This window comes from Sorex fumeus, unplaced genomic scaffold (assembly GCF_029834395.1).
Source record: "Sorex fumeus unplaced genomic scaffold, SorFum_2.1 ptg000155l, whole genome shotgun sequence".
Classification (NCBI taxonomy): Eukaryota; Metazoa; Chordata; class Mammalia; order Eulipotyphla; family Soricidae; genus Sorex; species Sorex fumeus.
This window is the reverse complement of record NW_026606212.1, coordinates 2863199-2889309: the sequence shown is the minus strand read 5'-3', so window position 1 is coordinate 2889309 and position 26111 is coordinate 2863199. Positions and strand designations below refer to the sequence as shown.

Genomic DNA, 26111 nt, shown 5'->3' with positions numbered 1-26111 from the left:
GTCACGGACAGGGCCCCAAACACCCTGCCCCGCAAAAATGCAGAATTGAAATGTTTTTCATAGTTGGTGTTTTAAAGAATGAACGTTGATGACTTTGAAATATTGTAAATCTTTTGACATTAAGAGCATGCCTGGTAATGGCCCAGCTTTTAGAAGACAGCTTATTCTGTGAGGAATTCATCCAGCAGTGTCCAGCGGCTATTGAAGTCCTCAACCTCGTGGCCCAGGAGTGCAGTGCCGGTAAGTGCCTGTTCTCTAGCTTCCTGCCTCTATAGTAATTCACTGCCTTACTTTTTGTTTGAAAAATATCCCCCATCATAGCTATGTATGAACTGTCCTCCGGCTTCATAGACTGTGTGGCTGGTGTCCTGAGTGTTTAAAATGCTTTCCCAGCTCTAACAAAAAGAATTATAAGTTGAGGGTTGACATGGAAAGTTGAATTGTGAGCTGAGGGTAGACATAAGAGTTGGAGAATTGTGATTTGAAGATGGACGTGGACAGTTGCAGTGCATGCGGCTGCAGGCCTCACTGGGAGAAGCTGCTCTAAGTTGTGCCTCACTCACTCCCCGCTTATAGTACAGCACACTGGGCATTTGCCTTGCCCTGGGTTCGATCCCTGGCATCTTATACGATCTCCGGAGCACCACCAGGAGTAATTTCTGAGTGCAGAACCGGGAGTTACTGAGCATCACTAGGTGTGACCCAAAAAGCCAGAAAAAGAAATCAGGGGTGGGGGAAGGGGTCGCTGAAAGAGATCAGAGGGGTAAGGCCTTGCACAGCACTGATCTCGGTTTGAATCCCCAGCACTGAGTATGGTCCCCTGAGCACCATCTGAGTAATACCTGAGCACAAAATCAGGAGTAAACCCTGAGCACCACTGATTGTGGCCCAAAAACCAAAATTAAGGAGCAAAAACTAAGGGGGACTGGAGAAATAGCTCAGCGGGCTTTGGGCCCGGCTCTGTATGGCTCCCCGAGCGCTACTAATAAAACTAGATATCGGTTTCTCTAAGAGCAGTCGCCTTCATTTATTAGATGATCAGAATAACTTTTCATTTCTTGTCTACCCTTTGCTGTGCACCTGGCTAAGCCTCCACTTGTCTTACTTCCTCGGCTCTTCACAAGCCGAGAGGCCGGATACTGTTGTCACTTCGTGTTGGGGTGAGAGGGCAGCCGCTGGCCTGGAGCTAGTTGTGCGTGCGGGCAGCCCAGCTCTGGAGCCCACATGCTTGCTCGCTGCCCGACGGCACTGGGAGTAGTCAAGAGTGGCTCAGGCTTTCTGCTCTTTTGTAAGAACTGGAATAAACTCTGTAGGCAGTTTATTTATATTTTTACTTTTTTGGCAGTTTTTCCCTCTCGGAGAGCCCGGCAAGCTACTGAGAGTATCCTGCCCGCACGGCAGAGCCTGGCAAGCTCCCCCGTGGCGTAATCAACATACCAAAAACAGTAGCAATAACAGGTCTCATTCCCCTGACCCTGAAAGAACCTCCAATATGGCAGCGTTGGGCAAGACAAGTAAAGAGAGGCTGCAAAAATCTCAGGACTGGGACAGATGGAGACGTTATTGGTGCTCGCTCGAGTAAATCGATGAACAACGGGGTGACAGTGACAGTGACTTTTTGGGGAGGGCTGGGATTTGGCCACACCCTGAGGTGCTCAGGCCTTACTCCTGACTCTGTGCCCAGCGATCACTGGTGGCAGCGCTTGGGAGACCATATGCGGCGGTGGGTGCCGGGAACAAGCCTGGGTCGGCCAAGTGCAAGGCAAGGGCCTTTTCTGCTGTGTTCTCACTGCAGCCCACACTGTAAGCATTTTGTTGTTGTGAGTAGTGTTTGCTCCAGTAGCATTGGAGCCTTCTGCGGGGTGGGTTTCAGGACGAGTTCTCACCAACTCCCCGTTCGTTTTCAGGAGAGCGGCTGGCGGTTGTGGAGGTGCAGTGTGAGCGGCTGAGGATGCTATACCGGGACTGTGCTCGGCCCCCGCCACCGCCTCTGCAGGCTGACCGGAGACAGGTGAGCCCTGTGGGGCCCAGCCCCTGCCCGCACGCAGTGCACCGGAACAGCTAGAACAAGCGTTTGTTAAGGGACTGCCAGGCGCAGATTCTACAGGGACTCGCTCTCATCTCTGATGGCCAGAGCATGATGGTTTGATGTTTCGACTATTGAAAGATTACAGCACAGGGACAACAGTCACTAATTTGTAATACTTTCTATGCTCTCATTAACAGCGAAAGAAAATTTGAAAAAAAAAATTAGCTCTGTAGTCCCTGTCCTGAGAATGAGCATATGTTGAGAGATAATAAGTGAAAAAGACAAAAGTAGCAAACTATTAAAAATTGGCATGTCTCTAGATGTTCGTGGCAGCACTATTTTATAATACCCCCCAAAAAAACTGCAACCCAGATGTCCATCAACCAACAAGTGAATGCATAAAATGGAGATTAATTGTACCATGGAATCTCATTCAACATGAAGATAGAATGAAGTAGTGAATAAACTTTGAAATTCTGCAAAGAAGCTAACCGCAAAAGACCAGATGTTGCCATTCCATTGATTTACTCCATCCAGAAGAGGCTGCTCTCCAGGAACAGAGAGCCCACGGGGTCTGCTCGAGGCCATGATAGATCAGGATGGGGTCTGTCCCTATTTCTGCTAATAGGGGGACAAAGCTATTATAAGGTTCGATTATGATTGCATGACTCTAGGAATATAGTAATAACTGTCCAGTTTACCTGAGTGACTTGTAATGTATTATATCTGTTGCCAAGAGAACTGGGATATCTACGTAAGAGCATACAAGATTTGCTGTAGTTTTGCAGTTTTTCTGTAGATTTTCTGTAGGGACTACAGAGCTAATCTATCAGCTAATCAGAAATCTATCAAAGCTAACCTATCAGAGCTAATCTATCAGTTACTCAGAAATCTATCAAAGATCAAAATTCTAGAAAAGAGTTTCCCCTGAAATCATAGCTACGAACCTGACTACTTCAGGAATGTAGTCAACATAAGATGAAGGATTGCCAATAGTTTTGTAAAATAAAAGTAGGTGTATTCTCTCCTCTGAGGATGGATATCTATCTTCCCATGTCGATGAAGAGCAGCTTAGCGATCTGCCATACTGGCTAGACTTGTGACTCAGTTTACTCAGACTTTCACTGCTACACATCTCCTTATCTCCATCTTTGCCGTAACAGTAATAGATCTGGCCAGGAAGGTCCTAGATTTACGTCCATGCGTGACAAGCAAAGGGTCATGGGTTTAGGCGCCGGCGCTGCATGGCTGCCTGAGCACCACTGGGTATGGGCTTGGTGACCCTCAGCATCACTGGGGAGTCCCCCATAATGAAGGAAGAAGGAGAAAAGAGAACAGTGACCTAATTGGTCATCCTTGGAGCTAATTATTCACATCTTTCGGGTCTTTCCTTCAGATAAAGTGAAATTGATGGGTTAAAAGTTACCTTCTGATAAGAAAACTAGGAGAAATAATTGTGGGGGAAGGTTTAGGCCACACCTGGCAATGCTCAGGGCTCACTCCTGGTGGTTCAGGGGACGGTGTGGGATTCTGGGGGTCAGTCCCGGGCCAGCTGCATGCAAGGCAAATGCTCTACCTGCTGTACTATGGCTCTGGCCCTGAAATTTTTTTCGATTAAAATTGGTGTAGCCCAAAACAACAAAAAAATCTCCGAAAGATGTCTTGTTCTTAGTTGCTGGACTCTATCAGCACTCTTTAAACCCAGTTCTTTTCTGTATAGAAAGGGAACAGTGTGTTATTACTTTCTGTAGGCAATTGAATTGTTGTCACCATCCGTAATTCCAGCTGCCTATGAAAGTCTGTTCTGAGGCAGTTGTGTCTGTCGAGAAGACGAAGTTTCCCTGCCCCTCCACCCCTCTTTCCTTTGTCTATATCTGACGACAGTGTGAGGTATTCTCTACTAACATTTTAAGTTCTTTTTGAAAATCAAAAACTGTCGGAGAAGGGGGTGTGCAGTGGCGGGATGCTTGCGCTGCGTGTGTGAGGGCCTGAGTTCAGGCCTGAAATCTGAAAGTGAGGCATTTAACCTAAAAAAGAGAAAAGAAGTGTAACTGTGTCACTTGTTCGCCGTGAACTGATTGCAGATCGAACTAAGTTTGTCACTGTGGGCGTGTGAGGGGTGCATCAGGAGGACAGGCCTGCGGGGATGCAAGCTTTGTCACAACAGAAGGGAAATGCTGGCTGAGAGGGGTATCGAGAACAGCATAAAAACAGGGAAATGCGGGAAGGGTCGGGAGTCACAGTTCAAGGGGAAAGGGGGATTCTAGAATCTAGGGTTGTGCAGAGGGAGACTGTATTTATTTTAATGACGCAAATTTTCCCTTGGGGAAAGCCAGAAAGAAAGGCCTTAAGGAAAACAGGCTGGGGCTGGGGCGATAGGACAGCTGGTAGGGTGTTTGCCTTGCACGTGGCCCACCCGGGTTCAATCCCCAACATCCCACATGGTTCCCTGAGCACCACCAGGAGTAATTCCTGAGTACAGAGCCAGGAGTAACCCTGAGCATCGCCAGGTGTGACCCAAAAAGACAAAAAAAAAAAGAAAGAAAACAGACGTTTGTGTCTTGCTGCCAGCGGCAGCATCTCTTCCTGCGTGGGCAGAGACTGTTGTCACGGTGTCGCTGACTGGTTTCTTCCGCTGTAGCCCAAGGAGATTACCTGGAGCCCCTCCCGAGTGTTCCCACCCGTTCGAGCCTGCATGTTCTCGTCGCACCTCACGTCTGTCACCTTCCTGGCTGACCCCAGTGCGGGGGGTGGTCTTCCCCGGGGCACCTTCATCTATGCCACCTCACCACTGCCAGTTCAGGTGAGGAATCACGTGACGCTGTCACATCCTTCCAATTTGAAGGGAAGAGCTAAGTTCCGCCCTCTGATGATCCGCTTGCTTCTGGTGTTCCTGCAGGCCCCATCTTTTTACTGGGAAATCGAAATTGTTTCCTATGGAGATACCGATGATGACACTGGGCCCATCGTCTCCTTTGGCTTTGCTACCGAGGCAGAGAAACGAGATGGGGCCTGGACTAACCCAGTGGGCACTTGTCTTTTCCATAAGTAAGTGGCTCTTATTCCTATTATTAAAAACCAAGAAAAAAAAATCAAGTAGTCACTGTCTTCCAAACTGCGTGACTTCCCATCATGTGTATTGCTATTCCGGAAATCAACATACATTGTCTTCACATCAGTTTGGGGAAAGGAGTGCATTCTTTCCCCTTTTTTGAGATTTATGGTTTCATTCAGCAAGACTCGTCATTTTTCTGTAATAAGAGGGACAGCTTTTATCCTTGTTTCCCAAATGAATTGGAGCTTGCAGCCCTCTATTCGATCCATTTTCCCAGACTTACTTGACCTGCCGTCTTCTCTGGGCAAACACACAGAAAGCACCCCAATCGCTTTCTTAGACCATTCCAGTCCCCGCCCAGGGGCTGTGTCATCCACTTTGGGAAACGCTATTCTATGAATACGGTTGAGGGTGTTAAATATTAAAGCAACGCTATCATCTTCCCGAATATATACACTATCAGTTGGAAGCTACAGATTGCTGTTTAGAGGGAGGCGCTGACGTTGTTTCTGGAAGCTTCTGCCTGTTCTCGGCGCCGGCAGCATTGTCCTTGATGTCCTCTGTTTCCTCCCTAGCAATGGCCGGGCTGTGCACTACAATGGCTCCAGCTTGCTGCAGTGGAAGAGTGTTCGACTGGATGTGACTCTCTCCCCCGGTGAGCACCACGGGACCGACGGGGCTGACCATGCATATTTCTCTTGTCCCCAGGTTTTGTTCGGAGTAAGTTAAAAATGAAGCAACTAGAGCAATTTTGAAGGGAGCAGTTTGAACACATAGCCCTTGGCAGTGTTCCCGATCAACCCCAGGCTCTCCTTGGAGAAGCCGTGATCGTTGGAGCCGTTTGAGAGTTTAGGAGTCACGTTCTTGCCTTCATCATGAGAAAGATCTGAGATGCTGCTTTGCTTTCAGATTTGATCTTTTATCAGCTTTTCTTAAGTGAGCAATAAATAGCTTAAAAATGAGAAAACTGAGGCTGGAGCAGTAGGATAGCAGGTAAGGCACTTGCCTTGCACACACCCGACCTGGGCTTGATCCATAGGGTCCCCGAGCACCGCCAGGAGTCATTCCTGAGTGCAGAGCCAAGAGTAACCCCTGAGCATCGCTGGCGTGACCCAAAGTAAAGCAAACACAAAACTGAGCACTAGTTGTGAAGCACTATGGAAATAATACCGTTCCCTCCCTTTCCCAGTCTCTGTGCGCGTCCTGAATCTCTTGTTCCCTCAGCCCTACCCACTTCAGATGGAACAAAATACACGTGATGTCTCTCTCTTTTTTTTCTGTTTGCTTTTGAGTCACACCCACTGATGCTCAGGCCTTCCTTAGTGGCTTTGTGCTCAGGGGTCACTCCAGACAGGGCTCAGGTGACCATATACGGTGCCGGAGATCAAACAAGGGTCAGCCAGACGCAAGGCAAGTGCCTTACCATTGTATTATCTCTCTGGCCCCTTCACGACACTTTGGTTTTGCTTGATTTTGGTGTGGGGACCATCCCCTGCTGCACTTGGGGGCTGCCCGCACAGCATGTGCTCAGGCCCTTTCAGATACCTTCCCTGGAGCACATTTTGGTTTTTGAGAAACATTTGAACTGGACCTCAGGGCATACACGCTGCTCTCCTAGAGAAATGTGTCTGTGAGACAGTTGAAAACCCGCCACCCACAGTGGAATCACAGTCTCTGTGCCACCCCCACAGTGAGCTGCGTCATCTCGACACGAAGCCTTCCAGGCCCTGGGGACGCCTCAGCAGTGGCAAGTCTCCATTGTCTTACCGCTCCCCATGGGGAAGCCCAGCTTCGTGTGACGTGAAGCCTGAGATCCTGTGATGAAAACCAGAATTGTAGGGCTTCACACAGCCATGGGCCCTCAGCGGGGCCCAGTGAGAGGGAGCAGCCACGATGCGCGTTTATGCTCCTTTCGTTCTGAGACGTTCTGACCCAGTATCTGTTCACGGTCCCCAGTAAATGCCCTGGCTTGTGTTACCTTAAGTTCTTGTAAAAAATGTCCTAAGTGTATTTGTATAAGGGGATAGATTGTGACATGATGGCAGAACTTTAGCCTACATGGTAGGTTGTGGTTTTTTATTAAAAAAAATAATATCATGGGTTGTTTTACGTGTGTGTTTAAAATTTATTTGGGGGGGCCACACTGAGTGATGCTCAGGTCTTACTCCTGGCTCTGTGCTTGGATCACTTTTATCAGTGGTCAGGGGACTGTATGGTGCCAGTGGCAGGGATTGAACCCGCCTGGGCTGTGTGCACAGAAAGCATCTTACCCTCTGTATTATCTCTCCAGCCCTTAAATCGTATTTTAAAAACTTTTCTAAATCTTGTATGAACCTACTGAAAAAAAAATATTGCCTTAAAGCCATAAGTGATTTTCCATAGGTCTGCAGAGAAAGGTTTGAATTGCTCTTTAAAAAAAATCATACCCTACATTTTCTCTAGAGTGACAGGAGAATAGATGCCAAGTTCATTGTGTTGGTATAGTGACTACCTTCACTCCTAAAGTGAACATTTTCCTTCTAAATAGTTTCTCACTTTTTCTTTTTAAATTGCTTGTCCCTGGACTGGGGAGCTGTCTCGATGGGCTGCGCACATGCGTGGCATGCTGGAGGCCCTGGTTCAATCCTCGAACCACATGGTCCCCCAGCCATCACCAGGAAGGACCCCTGAGCACTGAACCATGAGTAGCCCCTGAGCATCACTGAATGTGGCCCCCGAATCAAAAATGTATTTATTCCTATTATCTGACCTAATAAATCTGTTGAAGTTCGTGTGGTTTCTTTCTCTTACTTTCAGATGCGATAGGCTGCATAAATAAATAGTAAAAAGAGAGTTAATGACTTGTGGCCTGGCACACAGTATAAACTGGAAGTATTTCCTCCCTCTTCTCTGCCATAGGTGACGTGGCAGGGATCGGCTGGGAGAGAAGCGAGGGGACCCCCCCTCCTCCGGGGCAGCCCGCCAAGGGCCGGGTCTACTTTACCTACTGCGGGCAGCGCCTCGCACCCTACCTCGAAGACGTCTCTGGCGGCATGTGGCCTGTGGTTCACATTCAGAAAAAGGCAGGTATTCTCGTTGAGAAAAAAATGTTTTCCCTAGTAATTTGTTCCAGAGGTCGTGGGGGACATCGGCTGTGCCCTTGTAGCCAAGAGTGGTGCCCGAGCAGGGGACGGCAAGCCAGCCTCAGCTGCGGGTCCTCCTCGCTCGAGCCCGCGGGTTCTGTAGCTTTGACTTTCCTCAGCAGCATTGCAAGGAGAAGCAGGTTCTTCTGGGCTAGTAGAAGAATTCTGTGCTTAGGTGTTGTGAAAGCGATCCTCTTGGTTTGCATTAAGTGTCAGGAGCCAGCCAGACCCCTTCAGTAAAGAGTTAAAAGTTCAACTTAATTAACTCAGTACTCTTGCTCCTGCTTCGTTGTAGAACTCTTGTTTTTCAAGGCGTACCCGTTAGCAGCTAATGTTCTGGGAAGCGTTACACTTGCTGCCTGCTTCCAAAATGCTACCTTCAGCTCAGACCCCTTCCTAACTCCAGAGACATCCAGCGGCCTAACACAGCCAGACATCTCAATGGATGTCCTATGGCAATGAACATACTCAAAATTGAACTGCCCACACTCGAGAAATTGCAACGCTCACCTTGCATTTCCTGAAGCCGAGCCCTTGGCATCCTGTAACTCCTCTTTCTCATGCTCCACACCCAGTCTGCCTGCCAGCCTGGCTAGTATCCTTCCAAATGTATATCCAGAATCTGACCGCTTATCCTTTGCCAGTTAGCCACCTGCCGTGGCCACCGCCATTTCTTGGGTAGTTTATAATATTCTGTCTCCCCCCTCCCCAGGCTTCCATTTTTCACTTTAAATGTGAGTGACTGATATTGTCACTGCTCTACTCATGTCATTGGGCTTCTGTCACCCTTTGAAATCCCAGGTCTGGGATTTGACCCCATACCATATCTCCGTCAGCATCTGTTGTTTTGTGGAGGAATTAAAGATGCCAGTATTTTTTTTTATGTAGGAGAACTGCTATTTATTCAGCCATTGATTAAGCTGATTGAATTGGGCATGAACTCCACATTATTTTATTTTAATTTAATTGGATATCCATGAGATAAACCATTACAAAGCTGTTCATAATTGGGTTTCAGTCTTACAATGACCCAGCACCCATCCGTCCACTAGTGCACATCTCCCACCACCGATGTCCCCTGTTTTCCCGCCACCATCCCCCAAGCCCTCACCCCCTCCCTCCAGCCTCCCTCTATGGGAGGCAGTTTCCTTCTTGCTCTCTCTCTCCTTTTCCTTTTATGCATTATGGTTTAAGATGCCAGTGATTTAAGGCATTCCCTGGCATCTACTGTACGCTAAGCTCTGGACAAATAGCAATGAGCAAAACTAGAATGGTCTGTGTCTCCTTGGAATGAGTAATTCTAAGCATGAAGCAGTCACGCGAATATGTGTGTATATAGTAGAGATTACCTGCTAATACCGTGGATTAGGCTTCTCACCAGAGAAACAGGCTGGTCGGAGAGGTACGTGTGAGTGAGAGTCAGTTGGGGTGAGCCGTTCATCATGGGGAACTGCCTGATGTTACCGTGAAGACGGGAGGCTGGTGATCTGTTTGTTGGTGTCCCAGGAAGCCACTGGAGTCATTCAGATTCAGGTTTGAGTGTGAGCACAGGAGCAGGTGACATGAGATGTCCTAGCCAAACAGGTTCCTCCTTCCACCCCTTGTTTCTCTGGGAGGTTGGACAGTGCCCCCTCTGGGGAGGTTCATCGGCTTTCTGAGTCCACCCAACCAGATGCTCATCTCAGGGGATGAGAGCGATAGTACAGTGGTATCGCCGGATGTGACCCTAAAAGGGGGGGAAAATTCATTTGGAAACACCTTTAGAGGCACCTCAAAATCAAGTTTCAGTTGGCACCCCACGGCCAGTAATACAAGTTGACCATATACTCTGGTCACTCTGGCTGAAAGCCATACTTCCTGGAAGCAGTGTTTGAACCAGGTCTGGAGTATCTGCTGGTGTTAGACAGAACTGGAGGGGAAATGCCCCGGGAAAAGGGCCTAGCACGCAGAGTGGCCTCGGGGACAGAACAACGGGAGGGCGGGAGTGGGCAGGCGGCCAGGGCAGGCCTGTACCTCTGTGTCTGCAGTCCCTGGCCTGCTCTACATGCTCTAACAGCCCGGGAGACTCTTTCCCTTGTTTTGGTGGTACGAGGCTTCAGACTCAGGCCTCAGGCCTCAGGCATGGAGGACACGCGCCTGCGCCCAGCTGTCTCCCAGGCCCTTTGACATTGAGTCGTTTCCCCAGGGCATAAAACAGACGTTAATACAGGGGCCTGAGTCCTTTCGAACCTTGTCTGATCTCCTTCCAGAACACCAAGACACGCGCTAACTTTGGTTCCCGTCCATTCGCCTACGCCGAAGGGCAGGCCCACCGAAACGCTGCGGACCTGTGCCCTGACTTGGCAGAGGAGATCAGTGCCAACTTTGAGGCCTTGCCCTTCGCCATGGCCTCTGACAGCGACAACGATGCTGGCACCAGTATTGCCTCAGACCCGGGCACCCACGGGCCCCCATGCCGGATCGCTGCCGTGGCCACCGCTCAACAGCGTAAGCCTCACCCCTGGGTCCTCCCCCACTTCCCGGGAGGGGCTGTTGCTGTTCCATAAATCATGGGAGAGGCACAGGGGAGGAACGTGGGAAGCAGGAGGAAGCACCGGAGACCAGACCGTGCATTCCCTCACGCAGGGACTCCCTGCCTCGGTGTCCATGGAATGTTGCAGAATGTTGCCTGGAAGTTTGTTCATTAATTTTTTTGGAGGGAGTGATCCCTAAGCGCAGTACTTGAAATACTCAGGGTCCAGGAGCCCCCTGCGACACTGGCTTGCACACTGTTTTAAGTGTTGCTTCTTTCTTACGATGAAAGCTTTCCAAAAGCTTCTCTGAGTTGAATGAATCGTATCATTGAAAACGAGATCATTGTATAATTGAAACCCAAGCACAAAAATTTGTAAGTCTACAACTGTACCTCATGGTGTTTCACTAATAAAAATTAAAAAAAAAAAAAAGCTTCACCCAGAGCAGCGCAGTAGCTTAGAGCTCTTGCTCACAGGCATCTTGTCCTGAGTTTAAGTCCCTAGTGTCCCACGTGTGCCAGGCACAGTCCCTGGAGGCTCTGCAGCCTGCGATTCTGCGCCTGCAAGCCATTTCTTGCCGCACCACAATTGTGGGTGCAAGAGCCATGAGCAAATGCTGTGACCCCTGGGAAGAAGCTAAAATGTGTGCGAGTGTCAGGCCTGAGGAACCCCCCCCCCACCCCCGCCCCGTGAGCCCCACAGCCGTAGTGTGTGTGCCTTGGCCACACATGCACACCCAGCAGGCATGTCGGCTGGCACCATGGCCTGGCATGAGTGCCATGCTGTCAACAACAGCAGCGAAGGGAAGGTGGGGAGACTGCAGCAGTTAATATTTGTAAATTCTAAAGTAAACTAAACAGTCCTGGGCTGGAGCGATAGTATAGCTGGAAGGGCATTTGCCTTGCATGTGGCCAACCTGGGTTCGATCCCCAGCATCCCATATGGTCCCCCAAGCACCACCAGGAGTGATTCCTGAGTGAAGAGCCAGGAGGAACCCCTGTGCATCACTGGGTGTGACCCAAAATGAAAAAAAAAAGTTTAAATAAGATTTTATTTATTCTTGGCTCTGGGTTTTTTTTTTTTTCTTTTTGTCTTTTTGGGTCACACCCGGCAATGCTCAGGGGTTACTCCTGTCTCTGCACTCCTGAATCACTCCTGGTGGTGCTCAGGGGACCATATGGGATGCCGGGAATCGAACCCAGGTCAGCCTTGTGCAGGGCAAATGCCTTTCCCTGCTGTTCTATCACTCTGACCCCTGACTCTGGGTGTGAAAATCCTTCCAAGTCAAGCATCTTTCTGTTACGCAGAGTCGAGAGTCAGAAGGATCTGACGTGTTTGCTCTGAGTAGTGAGGGTGTTGACTGCGTTGTTGACTGCTCTGGCTTAGAGTCCTCTGTGCTGTGTTACAGAGTATGACAGCGACACTTCCTGTCACTATAAAGTGGAGCTCAGCTATGAGAATTTCATCACCTCGGGCCCAGACCCTCACCCACCCCCCATCGCAGACGATGAGAGCGATGACGATGACGACGACGACATCCCACAGGTAGAGGCCCTGTTGCTCCCACCGGCTCTCCCGTGACTGGGACAAGGATTTGGGTGTCCGGGTACAAATCTGAGTTGATTCACTTCCGATCCAGTTGCTGTGTGTAAACTCTGTAGTACTCGTTACTGTTCCTGGGTTTCTCTCTTACTGTGGTGCCGGGGATCGAACCTGGGACTCGACACGTGGGAGGCCTGTGCTCTGCCACCGGGCCACGTGCCTGATCACATAATGCTTGTTTCTCTAACCCTTTTGTAAGTGGCATCGCCTGTTGGACTCTTTTACTCAGTAGTGATCCCGGGGTTAGAGAAAGGAAATATTCTGTGATACTAGATTTAGCAGTTAAGTTGGTGACCCTGCTAAGTCTTCTCTGGCTTCGAGGGTAAGAAGGGGAAAGCTGGGGCTGGAGCGATAGTACAGTGGGTAGGCATTTGCCTTGCATGCAGCCGACCCGGGTTCAATTCCCAGCATCCCATAGGGTTCCCTGAGTACCGCCAGGAGTACTTCCTGAGTGCAGAGCCAGGCATAACTCCTGTGTATCGCCTGTTGTGACCCAGAAGGAAAGAGAAAAAAAGGAGGGAGGGAGGGAATGAAAAAGAAAGGGGTAACTTACCCCAATCTAGCCGGTCCTTCTAAGGACCAAAGTGGGCCACAAAGTAAGTCTCGATGATTGGTATTTCTTTTATCTATCTTTCCTTTTTGGGTCACACCCGGCGATGCTCAGGGGTTAATCCTGGCTCTGCACTCAGGAATCACTCCTGGCGGTGCTCGGGGGACCATATGGGATGCTGGGAATCGAACCTGGGTCAGCTGCATGCGAGGCAAATGCCCTACCCAATGTGCTATCGCTTCTGCCCTGGCATTTTATTTTAAGACTTTGGGGGTGAGAGCTGTGAGTCGGGAAGAGCTGCCTGCTGCACGAGGCCTCCCCACTCCATTCGTGCATCTGCTTCTCTCCAGGAGGACCACTATGCGTTGCTAGTGAAGGCATGGGAGACCAAGGTCTTTCCCACCATCCGAAGACGGTTCCGCAACGAAGCTGAGCGGAAGTCCGGCCTGGATCAGATAAAGGGCGCATTACAGTTAGGTCCGTACTTGGGTCTCCTTAGATGCTCGTTTCCTGCCCGGCAGAGAAGGTGGGGTGTGATTGTGGGTCAGGGAAACGGGTGCTGGACCTAATCATGGCTTGTCCTGGCAGAGGAGTCCCCAGCACCCAGCACGTGGTGCGGCCTTCCCCCAAGTGCGGGCCAGAGAGAATAGAGGAGCTCATGCATGTGAACGAGCCTCGCCTGAGCTTCCCGCTGCCAGGGGGACTGCAGGGCACCTCTAGCCAGACTAAGGCCTCCCACATCAGGCAGACACTCCCTGCACATCCCCCCAATACTTTATAATTTTGTTTACCCTTAATTTGTTCTTTGAATTAACTAAACTGTAATTGAATAATAAGCTGCCTCCCCTTTACCCAGACAAACGCTGTTCCGTACTTCGGTCACCACTTCCCGCAGTTCTTGTTCCTTAGCACAGGTGCTGGTGACGGGGAGGGCTGAGCCATGACTAGGAGCGGGGCCCGGAATCCTGGAATTCGATCATTGCACGCAGACTTCCCACCGAGGCGTTGGGCTTCTGTGGAATGGAATGCGAAGAGGAGCCCCTTCCTCGGCCGGTGTGGTGGGATCTGAGGGGTGCGTGCTCCCGAGGGTCACGGTGCTCTCCCGTTTTCAGGCATGGTGGACATTGCCCGACAGACAGTCGAATTCCTCTACGAGGAGAACGGCGGGATCCCCCGAGACCTTTATCTACCCACCATTGAGGATATTAAAGATGAAGCAAACAAGTTCACAATTGACAAAGTTCGAAAAGGTTTTGCTTCCCCCTTCCCCTCTGACGGCAAGCGTTGAGTGTTCCCAGGCAGAGGAGCCCGAGTGCCGCTTCCCTTCCTCTGAGGGAAGCGACCTCCTCCAGGCTGGTCTGTCATGAGCGGGGAGAGACAGGGCACTGGGGACGGCAGAGAATTCTAGACACCTGCTGAGTGAATGCCCAGGAATTTATAACTCAGCTAGTTACTGTGCTTTTAAAAATTTTAATAGAATATTTATTCGTTTGGTTAAAACTTGATTGCATATTTTGGGGAAAGAAGGAAAATACAGAAGAAAACACAGAGAGAGAGAGTGTGTGAGAGAGAGAGAGAGAGAGAGAGAGAGAGAGAGAGAGAGAGAGGAGAGAGAATTTAAAACTACTCGTTATTAGAGTTGCCATGTTTGACTTTCTCAAAAATACCAGAGCGTCATGGGCAAGAGCAAGAACACGTCTTTACTTTTCTTTTTCACAGTATAGTGTTAAACAGTTTTTAGTATATCTATAAAATTGTGTAAATTATGAAATTAGTACCTCTAATTCCAGTACATTTTCATCCTCCCTGCCCCCCAAGAAAAATGCTATACTGTTATTTCCACCTCTCCTTAATCCCTGGAAACCATTAATATACTTCCTGCCCCTATAGCTTTCCTGTTCTGAATATTTTACATAAGGGGAATCATACATGTGGTCTTCCGTGTCTCTGGCCTCATACATGTAACATGAATTTCCAAGATTTATTCACATTTGTGTCAGTACTTCATTCTTCTCTGTGGCAAAATAATATTCCATTACATGGATAACACCCCATTTTGTTTATCCATTCGTTAACTGATGGGTACACACATCATTCTACCTTTTGACACCGATGAATGATGCGATTCAGAACATTAGTATGTAAATTTTCTGTGGTTATGTGTTTTCATTTCTCCTGGGATGCAGCTTGGAGCGCAGTTGCTGACACTGAGCTATATGGTAACTTTTTTAAGCTGTCAGATGATTTCCTCCTCGGTCATTCCCTCCTCGGACAGCGTCCAGGTTCCAGTGTCTCTGCTCACTGCTGAAATCCTGTCATCTGCTGAGGCTGGTGTGGCGCTGGGCAGCTTGGAGCAGGCGCGCACTGCAGCTCTGACTGGCGTTTCTCTAGCCATCTGTGATGATGGACATCTTTCCGTGTGCATATTTTCATTTCTCCTTGGGGAAATACTTTTCTCTTTGGAACGTTTTTTTTTTTGTTGTTGTTTGCTTGCCATCTTATTGTTGAATGGGAAGAGTTCTTAGGCCATTCTGGTTTATTCGTCATCTAGGCTGAGCTCTTCCTTTTTTCATTATGACCAAATTCAGGATACCATGAAGTAATCTAGAGCCATTCCATCCCCTAAAAGGATAGATTTCCTGCAATGATTCTGAGACTTGGTCCTGAGGAAAGCTTCTCTCCTCTCCATCAGGCCTCACGGTCGTCACCCGGTCTCCGGACAGCAATAACGTAGCCAGCAGTACTGTGGGAACCGCGCTGCCCAAGTTTGCCATTCGGGGAATGCTGAAGACCTTCGGGCTCCACGGAGTTGTCCTGGATGTGGACTCAGTAAGCAAGCACCCATTCATGTCTGGAGTGGTTCAACAGTCAAAGGGCTCATTCTTGAGACGGGGATGGAGCTCCATTGGCCACAGGACTTGCCTGGGGGGTTCTCCAGGCAGTTGATTAGAAAGTCTGTTTTGGTCTTAGGGGCCAGACCCAGTGTTTCTCAGGGTTTAGTCCTGCTCTGCTTTTAAATCCATATGCATATGAGTTTACTCTTTTATTTTTGGCACACCCAGTAATCATAGGGATTACTGCTTGCTCTACACTCAGGGATCACTCCAGGCAGTGCCAGGAGACCATATGGGGTGACGGGGAACAAACCCAGGTTGGCCATGTACATGGCAAGTGTAACTACCCTCTGTACTATATAGCTCCAGTAGTACTACTTTTCTTTTTTTTTATTAAATTTATTTATTTTATTTTTATAAAGTTGTTCACGATGATTTATTACATTCAGTATTCCAATACCTTCCCATCACCATTGTTTCCAATTTTCCCAACCACCCCTCAGCCTGCCCCAATAGTAGGCCCTAAATAATTTATTTTATATTACTTGTTATAAATAATTTGCCAAAAATGGTCAAAAAAATGTTTCCTTAGAATAAAGTGTGTGGATTGTTGTATCTCACCTTGGAGCCTTTAAATCCTTGTATAAGAGATTACTAACATGTTGTTATAAATTAAGCCTTATGTGTTAATATTTTCTTAATCGAGATTGGTTGCCTTCTGCTTTACACCCCATCCAATGTGATGTGCCAATGTGGTGTGCTATTCCTGGTATATCGGTGGGGTAGAGTTTGAAATGTGAGACTGTGCACCCCAGGAATTCTAAAATTTCGAATGGGGTGATATAACTGGAGTCAATTTTTTTTTCCTTAAATTTTTATTAGTGAAACACCATGAGGTACCGTTGTAGACTTACAAATTTTGTGTTTGGGTTTCAGTTATACAATGATCGAATACCCATCCTCCACCAGTGCCCATTCTCCACCACCACCAGTCCCAGTATCCCTCCCACCCCCCATCCCCCCATCCCACCCGCAGGGCATTCCCTTTTGTTATCTCTCGCAGGAGTTAAATTTTTAACATCTTTTTTTTTTTTCTTTTTGGGTCACACCCGGCGATGCCCAGAGGTTACTCCTGGCTCATGCTCTGGGGACCCTACGGGATGCTGGGAATCGAACCTGTGTCGGCCATGTTGGTTGCATTCAAGGCAAACGCCCTACCTGCTGTGCTATCACTCCAGCCCCTTTAACATCTTTCTTAATAGCAAAATAGAGCTATTAAACTATTCCCTGCTTTAAAGAAAAACAAATAGTTAACATAGACAATTTAACTGTTACCTGCAACAGTGTTTTTGGATTATAATTGAGATAAGGTACTATTCTCTTTATTTTTTAAATTAATTTTTATGAAAAACATAGTAATTTACAATGTTGTTCATTATACAGTTGTTTCAAGCATTTAGAATTCCAACACCACCAGTGCGATTTTATTCCACCTTTATTCCCAGTTTCCCTCCCAACCCCAACCTTCCCCCTGATCCTATTCTCTTTAAGTCTTGAGCTTAGTACATTGCTGTTTATATATATTGTCACGATCACGGTCACTGTCCTCCCGTTGTTCATCAGTTTGCTCGAGCGGGCCCAATAACGTCTCCATTGTGACACTTGATACTGTGTCTGGCATATCGAATACATCACGGGTAGCTTGCCAGGCTCTGCCGTGCGGGCGAGATACTCTCGGTAGCTTGCCGGGCTCTCCGAGAGGGGCGGAGGAATCGAACTCGGGTCAGCCATGTTGGCTGCGTGCAAGGCAAACGCCCTACCGCTGTGCTATCGCTCGAGCGATATATATATATTGTACCAATTAAAATTTGGCAATGATATGAAAAACTTAAAAATACTGTACTAAGCAGATGGCTTTGAGCTGTGGCATGAAAGCAATAAAACTGGGGCATGAAGATGGCTTGGAGGGTTGGACTCGGGCTTTGCCTATAAGCACCCCGGATTTGATGCCTGGCTCTACACAGACTCCCAAGCACTGAGCCAGGAGTAGCCCCCAACACCACAAGGTGTGGTCCAAAAAACAGAAGAAAACCAAAACTGGCTTTGTCTCCATGTATGTACAGACAGTGAGGCCGAGTGGTCCTAGAAACTACTGCTGGATCATGGTGCACGTACAGCAGCAGCCCCACAAACAATGTCATGTGGTTAACACGGGAACATTTGGCCGCATGGTCCCACTTCTGCAACCTTACAGATGCCAGCTCTCATTTCAGGCACACTCCCTCGATGCATGGCCCCTCAGGCCAGGCAGTTCAGTGCTAGAAGATGTAGTGCATGAGGCCACGAGGGCCTCACCTGGCAGTGCTCAGGGTGCCAAACCAGGTCCCGCACAACTAAAGCGGGCACCCCTGAACCCTGTGCCATCTCCCTAGCCCTGCTTTTTTTGTGTATTTTTAAAACTCTGAAAACACAAAGTGGGGGCTGGAGCGATAGCACAGTGCGTAGGGCATTTGCCTTGCACATGGCCGACCCAGATTCGATTCCTAGCATCCCATAGGGTCCCCGCAGTACCACCAGGAGTAATTCCTGAGTGAAGAACCAGAGTAACCCCTGTGCATTGCCGGGTGTGACCCAAAAAGCAAAAAAAAGTAATGCCCAGAAAAGCAGCTGTTTTCGTTTACTGTTGTAGGTAAATGAATTGGTGCAGGTGGAAACGTACCTCCGAAGTGAAGGGGTGCTGGTCCGATACTGGTACCCTATAGACATGTTGGAGCGGCCCCCCGCGGGCTACCGACGGACTGCCACCAACGGGCTGGTCACGCTGGACAACACCAACCTGCAGATTCACAGGTAAGAGGGAGCCAGGGTTATCCCGAGAGTCCCAGAACCCACGTCTGCTCTTCCACATGCACCATCTGTTCCTGACGAGGGGACCGTCCCTCCAGAGGCGAGGGGGACAAGGCAGGAGGAGGCTGAGGTGCAAGGGGGCGCGCTGGGAAGGATCACTGCGGACTTGCAAGATGGGGAAAGGAGTCGCAGGGGCGGTGTCTCGTGCTCTCGGCTCTGAGTTGGCACTGGAGACTGCTTCTCACTTGCCTTTACTGTGCCTCGAACCAGGAGAATTGGCGTTCTGGAGGCTAGCCAATAAAATTCAGGCCTGGTCCTCTGGGCATAGTGTTGGCTTGACTAACGCTTCACAAGAGCCACACGTCTGCCAGAGACCTTACTCCACAGGACGCTTGTCACACCAAACATTCATCACCCAAAAATGCCAGCGGTGTGTGTGTGTGTGTTACTCAGTGGACAGAGTCAGGGCTTTCTCCTGCCTGGCTGTGTTCAGGGATGGCTCCCGGCAGAGCTCAGCTGGTCATATGTGGTGCTGGGGATGGAACCTGGGTTGGCTGCATGTAAGGCAAGTGCCCCCCTGCTTGCTCTCCTCAGCCCTCCTACATTCCCGTATTCGCCTGATTGAGGTGGAGCGATAGCATAACAGATACGGCGTTTGCCTTGCACGCGGCCAACCTGGCCGACCCAGGTTCGATTCCTCCGCCCCTCTCAAGAGAGCCCGGCAAGTTACAGAGAGTATCTCACCCACACGGCAAAGCCTGGCAAGCTACCCATGATGTATTCGATATGCCAAACACAGTATCAAGTGTCACAATGGAGATGTTACTGGGCCCGCTCGAGCAAATTGATGAACAATGGGAGGACAGTGACAGTGAGATATAATTTACACATTATTAAAGTCTTCCTTTTTAATGTTTACAAGCCAGTAGTTTTTAATGTGTTTATAAATTGTGGGACTGTCACCACAACTTTCGGACAGTTTCCCGACCCCGCATGGAAACCGCATAAACGTTGGTCGCCAGTTGTTCCCAGCCCCCTGCCCCAAGCAGCCGCAGCCGCACCCTCTCTCTGTGGGTTCACATCATTCCGGGCAACCCGCAGACATGGAACAGGTTATCTAACCTTCTTCTTAGAGGGATTTTTGCTGAGCTTAACATTTTGTGGGAGGGTGTTCAGATGGCCCAGGGGACCCTCTCCACAGTTCCTGGCTGGCCAGGCTGGAGGTCTAATGCTGGGCCTGGGGACTAGGTGCCGCTCGGGCCCTTGCTGCAGGCCACCGTGCAGTGCTCTGGGGCCTGTTGCGCCTCAACAGGCTGTGCTTGGAGGACCATGTGGTTATTTTTGGTTTGGGTTTTTATTTTTGATGCTGTTGGTTTGGGAGTCACACCTGGCAGTTACCCCTGCCTGTGTTCAGGGATCAGTCGGCGTGGGGATAGGATGCGGGGAATTAAACCAGGCCGGCTGTGTGCAAAGAAGCACCCTACCTGCTGTACTATTGATCTCTGCCCCCTAAAGGGATGTTTTTTTAAAAACTTTTTCGACTTTTGGATCACACCTGGCTCTGTACTCGGGAAATATTCCTGGCAGTGCTCAGGAGAGCATCTAGGTTGCCAGGGATCAAACCTGGGTCAGCCTTCCAGCTGTACTATTGCTCCAGCCCCGGTGATTTTTTTTTTTTTTAGTTGAGAAAAACCAAACACAACTAAATAGATTTTGTTTAAGATACTAGTGACTAACTTGAAGAATAGAGCCTGCGACCAGAAGACACTCTTCTTTTTTCACCTTATTAGTCAATCACAGTCACAAAAAGTTGTTCATGATTGGGTTTTAGTCATACAATGTTCTGACATCCGTCCCTTCACCAGTGTACGTTTCCCATCACCAGTGTCCCCAGTTTCCTTCCCACTGCCCACGCCACCCTCCCACCCCCCGAGCCTGCCTTTATGGCAAGCACTTTTCCTCTCTCTCTCTCTCTCTCTCTCTCTCTCTCTCTCTCTCTCTCATTCATTTTAGGTATTGTGGTTTGCAATACAGGTACTGAAAGGTTGTCATGTGTATCCCTTTACCTCCTTTCAACTCTCAGTTCTTGTCCAGAGCGATCATTTCCAACTATCGTTGTCATGTCATAGTGGTCCTTCTCTGTCCTAACTGTCCCACCCCCACTTGTGGCAAGCTTCCAACCATGGGCCAGCCCTCCTCTCTATTATCTGTATGTTATATTATCTCCACTATGTTTTTTTGTTTGTTTGTTTGTTTTTTGCTTTTTGGGTCACACCTGGCAATGCACAGGGGTTACTCCTGGCTCATGCACTCAGGAATTACTCCTGGCGGTGCTCAGGGGACCGAATGGGATGCTGGGAATCGAACCCGGGTCGGCCGCGTGCAAGGCAAGCGCCCTACCCGCTGTGCTCCACAAATGAGTGCCGTCATTCTATGTCTGTCCTTCTCCGTCTGTGACTCCCTTCACTCGGCGTGACACTCTCCGTGTTCATCCATAGCAAATTTCCTGACTTCATTTTCCCCGGTGGCTGCAGTGTTCCCCTGAATGGATGGACCAGAGTTTCTTTATGCTGTGGCCTGTTCACCGGGAGACACTGTCCGAAGGTCCTTTCCCCGGGGAGGGCTGGACCGCGGCACTCAGCCCTCTGCCCTTCTTTCAGGGAGCTGCTGCGCTGCGAGGCGGCGCTGGCCCGGCTGTACTGCCGGGTGGCCCTGCTCAACATCTTCGCCCCCAAGCTGCCTCACCTGTTCACCCGCCTCTTCCACATCCCCGCCATCCGGGACATCACCCTGGAGCACCTGCAGCTGCTGTCCAATCAGCTCCTGGCTCCCCCGCTCCCAGGTAACTCCGAGTGCTCAGCGCTGCGCCTTCAGGGAGTCGGGGAAGCCAGCCCTGGTTCTCCCCACTCTGCTTCCTCCACCCGAAAAGCATCCACCTGTCGCTCCCCTGTGTCCTTCATTGAACCCAAAGTAATTGTGAATCAAGGGAGACAGAAGATTACTTCTGAAATTTTTGTCTCTTCTTGTGTTTCTGGACCAGCCCCTGAGGTACTCCGCAGTGCTCGGGGAACCGTGAGATGCCAGGGGTTAAACCCATCAGACGTGTGCGAGGCAGGTCCTGCCCACTGTACTGCCCTCCAGCCCTGAAACGAAGTCGTGGCATGGCCGCCCTGTGCATTTTCTCTGAGCTGTGAAAGGAAGGAGTTACTCCTGTCCCCAGCTCCCCGGACAGTCCACATAGCCACTGTTGCTCCAAGTGGCGCTGGCCAGTGTCCCAGCTGCTGCGCACCTGCTGATGTCGGGGCGCCATGGCAGAGCTAATGCTGGCCCACTCGGGAGCTCTGTGGCAAGGCTTGTGCTGCTCTCTCGGAGCTCGTGGCAGGGCTGGTGCTGGCCCACTCGAGGCTCCGTGGAAGGGCTTGTGCCAGCTCACATCCCAGGAAAGCTCAGTGGCTGTGCCATCAGCCCAGTCTAATCTGAGGGGTCATTTGACCTCGGCTGGCACCACACCCCCACCCTTCAACAACTGACCAGGGAGCAAGAAGAGGGACAGGCCACACTCGGCCACCGTGTGGGTTCCGGCCAGTGCATGAGAGCCATACCCCTACCCGGGCCCGCAGATGTGCAGGTGCAGAGCATAGGGCAGCTTGATTGCGTCTGTGGAAGAGGCTTCCCAGAATGGCCCACCACGGGCTTCCCACCCTCCGCCCGGAGCCACCCAGGGGTGTGGCCAGGGCCGGGTGTCAGGCAGGCTTGGGGAGGCCTGAGTCCCGGCGCACAGGCTGGGGTCTGCTTCAGATTCATCTCAGGCAGTGGCTATCAGAGGCACAGTCGCAGCTCCTCACGGCGGCCAGTCACTGGCCAGGGGAGCGCCTGGTCGTGTGTTGTTCAGGGTGGCGCAGCCATGGTTGCGGTGGTTCTCGTAAAGCTGTGTTTTCTCTCCTGTGCCCAGATGGCACCATCAGCTCCAGCTCTATCCTCCTGGCACAGTCTCTGCAGCATTGCGTCCACTCCCAGAGCTGCTCGGCCACCGACCTCTTCTACCAGGGCAGCTCCCAGACGGTGCGGGAGTGGCTCAACGTGGCCATCACGCGGACCCTGCACCAGGGCGAGGAGAGCCTGCTGGAGCTCACCAAGCAGATCTGCTCCTTCCTGCAGGTAGCGCTCTAAGCTGCACGGCGCTGCGCTCGGCCGGCCAGTTTGCTGCTCCGTTCTGGGGGGGCCGGGGCGGGGGGTGCTCGCGGTGGTGTTCCAGAGGTTCAGACACTCTATTGGAGCCAACCAGGCCATGGTTCAGTGAAAGGGCCTGAGGATGTGATGCTACTCGGGGCTGGGGCAGTGAGGCTTGATCCTAGGTCAGGGATGTGCCAGCCCCAACTCAGGTTACCAGTTCCCTTCCCTTCCCTTCCCTTCCCTTCCCTTCCCTTCCCTTCCCTTCCCTTCCCTTCCCTTCCCTTCCCTTCCCTTCCCTTCCCTTCCCTTCCCTTCCCTTCCCTTCCCTTCCCTTCCCTTCCCTTCCCTTCCCTCCCTCCCTCCTTCCTTCCTTCCTTCCTTCCTTCCTTCCTTCCTTCCTCGTCCTTCCTTCCTCGTCCTTCCTTCCTTTCTCTCTCTTTCCTTCCATTTTTCTTTCCTTTTTTTTTTTGGCTTTTTGGGTCACACCCAGCAATGCACAGGGGTTACTCCTGGCTCATGCACTCAGGAATCACTCCTGGCGGTACTTGGGGGACCATATGGGATGCTGGGAATCGAACCCCGGTCAGCCACTTGCAAAGCAAACGCCCTACCTGCTGTGCTATTGCTCCAGACCCTCTACTTTTTCTTTCTTTCTTTCTTTCTTTCTTTCTTTCTTTCTTTCTTTCTTTCTTCTCTCTTTCTCTTCCTCCCTCCCTGTGTCTCTCTCTCTCTCTCTCTCTCTCTCTCTCTCTCTCTCTCTCGCTCTCTCTCTTTCTTAATTTTTGCTTTGTGGGTCACACCAAGCAGTGTTCAGGGGTTACTCTTGGCTCTGTACTCAGGAATGGAGATACCAGGGATCAAACCCAGACCCATTGTACTCCCTTTCCAGACCCACGTTGCCATTTTTAGGTGGAAGTCTCATTGACTTGACAGAAATGGCAGTCCTCTCTTCCCCGGGCCACCCGCCCCTGTCCCCCGGAAGCCCCGTCCTATGCGTAGCGTCCGTCTCCCAGAGGGCTTTGGCCTTTCTCTGTGGACGCCGCCCTTGGCCCCCGCTGGAGGAGGCTGCTCCCGCGTGCCGGCTGAGGCTTCCCTGTTCACTGTCCTTTCAGACAGCGCCAGAGCAGTTTCCCTCGGAAGAGTTTCCGATTTCCGAGTCCAAAGTCAACATGGACGTGAATTTCCCCGGGGCAGCGTTTGTCGTCGTGTCGTGTAAAGAAAGTCAGTCTGGATTCCGCAAAGAGTAAGTCGTGCCTGGGAGAAAAATTACTGTTACTGTCACGTCCTCCCGTTGTTCATTGATTTGCTCGAGAGGGCCAAGTAACGTCTCCATTGTGAGACTTGTTGCTACTGTGTTTGGCATATCAAATATGCCTGGGAGAAAAATGGGGAGAGAGAAAAAAACAGTTGCTGGTGAAGCTGGCAGAAGGAAGAAGCAGAATTGGTTTTGTTCTTTGATGAAACTGTCTTTGAGCTCCAGTTCCCCTCTGCTCCGTATTTGGAGCTTAGTCTCTGTCCCTTTGCCTAAATGCAGTCTTGGATGCTCAAGGGTGAGCACCCTTGCATGAATGAAACCCTGGGTTGGATCTCTGGCTCGCCCCCCCCCCCACACACACACACACACACACGCACACACCAGCGTGGTGGGAATGACATGCCTGCAGTTCCCCTTGCCCGTCTCATGATGGTGCACTCGTCTCTGCCTCTGCTTCCCTGACGCTCGTTCCTTCCCCACAGCTCCTCTCTGTACAAGGCTCCGTGGGCGCGAGTGCTCGTGTACGGGCTTGGCCACAAGGTCAAGCGAAATGGCCAGCTCAACCTCATCGAGGCTGTCTGTTACCCGAGGGACGCTTCTCCGGCCAACACAGGCCTCACGCCTCCCCCCACTGCCAACCAGTACCCCTCCGTGATCCTCTCCGCCGACAAGGTCCACATCAAGCTCGGTCAGTCTCTGAATTCTCTGCGGCGACGGGAGTATCCTTGGTTGGGTTCCTCTGCCCTGTCGATAGAGAACGGCCGCAGGGGTCCTGTGGCTTAGAGGCCTGAGGGCAAAGGCTCTCCCCTCCCTGCAGACAGGCCTGGCTGGCTGCTCCACAGAGGGACTTTCTCGAGTGTGTGCTAGGATACCTGCCGTTTAGAAAGACCCGAACTGGGAGAGGTAGTACAGTGGGTAGGGCACTTGCCTTGCACACGAACAACCCGAGGCACTGCCTATGGTCTCCTAAGCACTACCAGAAGTGACCCCTGAGCATGGAGCCAGGATGCACCAGGCCCTAGGCTCAATTCCTAGCACTAAAGAACAGTTGATTAATTATTTGAAATAAAGTAATGGCTGGAGAGATAGCTCTGAGGGCTTGCGTGCGAAATTTACATGTGGGAGGGCCACATTTGATCCCCAGCACCCCGTGGTCCCTTGAGCACTAGTGGGAGTACTCCTGAGTGATGAGCTAAGAGCAGCTCTGGGTATGGCCCCCAAAGGAAAAAATCAGTTAACATGGCAATGACCAGTCTTAAAAGAGAACCGAAAGCTTGCCAGGCCTGGGCCCCCAAACGCTGCTAGGTGTGAAATCCCACAAAGGAAAAAAGAACCAAAGTTCACTGTAGGGCCTGACTCGGACCCTCTGATCTGCTCGAAAAACTTAATGTAAGTTTAATATTCTCCTGGGATTTGAGCTAAAATAATAAACTGATTATTTCTTTACCACGCTGGCCCTATTCCAGCGAAGCATCTTTTGGAATGTGATGTGGTACTCCCACTCTTAATGGGGCAGGGGTGTGACCGATGCTAGAACACTTGCCTTGCATGCGTGAGGCCCTGGGTTCAGTCCTCAGCACCACACACACACACACACACACACACACACACACACACTTCTGCTGGGGCCGTTGGGTGCTTTGGAATCAGAGAGAATGGGCGAATGCAGCCCTCCCTGTTGCCATCGCTGTCCTTTGTCCCACATTCGCATCAACGAGTGTGCCACAGCCGTGCCTACAGCTGACAGTCTGGAGGGGGGAGGGTCCCTCTCCTCCTACCCTGGGCACTGCGCTGGCAACCCCCCCCCCCCCCCCCCCGCCGTTGCTCAGGTTTGCTTCCATCTGTTGCTGCTAGTCACGGTCTCTCCCCGGTGACTTCTAGGGGTGTCCCCGCCCCCCGGGGCTGTGCTGGTGCTGCATTCTCTGCCCCTGGAGTTCCCTCTGGCCATGGCTTTTGCCGAGCAGCTGCTGTCCTGGAAAGCAGAAGAAGGCGAAGGGAAGTCCGAGGATGAGCCTGACACCATCCCCACATCCGTCCTGCTGCAAGTGGTGGAGTTGCTGGGTGAGGTTCTGCCCCCAGTCCCGGGTCCGCGGGTTGTCTTGGCCCCGGAGGAAGGGGCTCGCCAGATGCA

At 50.7% G+C, this 26111-nt stretch overlaps 1 protein-coding gene across 7 annotated transcripts in view; it reads left to right on the top strand.

Moving 5' to 3' along the window:
• Positions 1–26111, top strand: part of HECTD4 (HECT domain E3 ubiquitin protein ligase 4) — a 157077-nt gene that overhangs the window by 114968 nt on the left and 15998 nt on the right. For all 7 annotated transcript variants that reach the window (XM_056107122.1, XM_056107118.1, XM_056107121.1 and 4 more), the window contains exons 44-60: positions 125–240; positions 1908–2011; positions 4671–4832; positions 4929–5077; positions 5660–5739; positions 7983–8146; positions 10456–10693; positions 12128–12264; positions 13222–13348; positions 13984–14121; positions 15564–15700; positions 18395–18555; positions 21213–21394; positions 22505–22710; positions 23838–23968; positions 24463–24668; positions 25862–26041. In XM_056107122.1, coding sequence (XP_055963097.1) covers positions 125–240; positions 1908–2011; positions 4671–4832; positions 4929–5077; positions 5660–5739; positions 7983–8146; positions 10456–10693; positions 12128–12264; positions 13222–13348; positions 13984–14121; positions 15564–15700; positions 18395–18555; positions 21213–21394; positions 22505–22710; positions 23838–23968; positions 24463–24668; positions 25862–26041 — 2618 coding nt within the window. The remainder of the gene's footprint in view (positions 1–124; positions 241–1907; positions 2012–4670; positions 4833–4928; positions 5078–5659; positions 5740–7982; positions 8147–10455; positions 10694–12127; positions 12265–13221; positions 13349–13983; positions 14122–15563; positions 15701–18394; positions 18556–21212; positions 21395–22504; positions 22711–23837; positions 23969–24462; positions 24669–25861; positions 26042–26111) is intronic.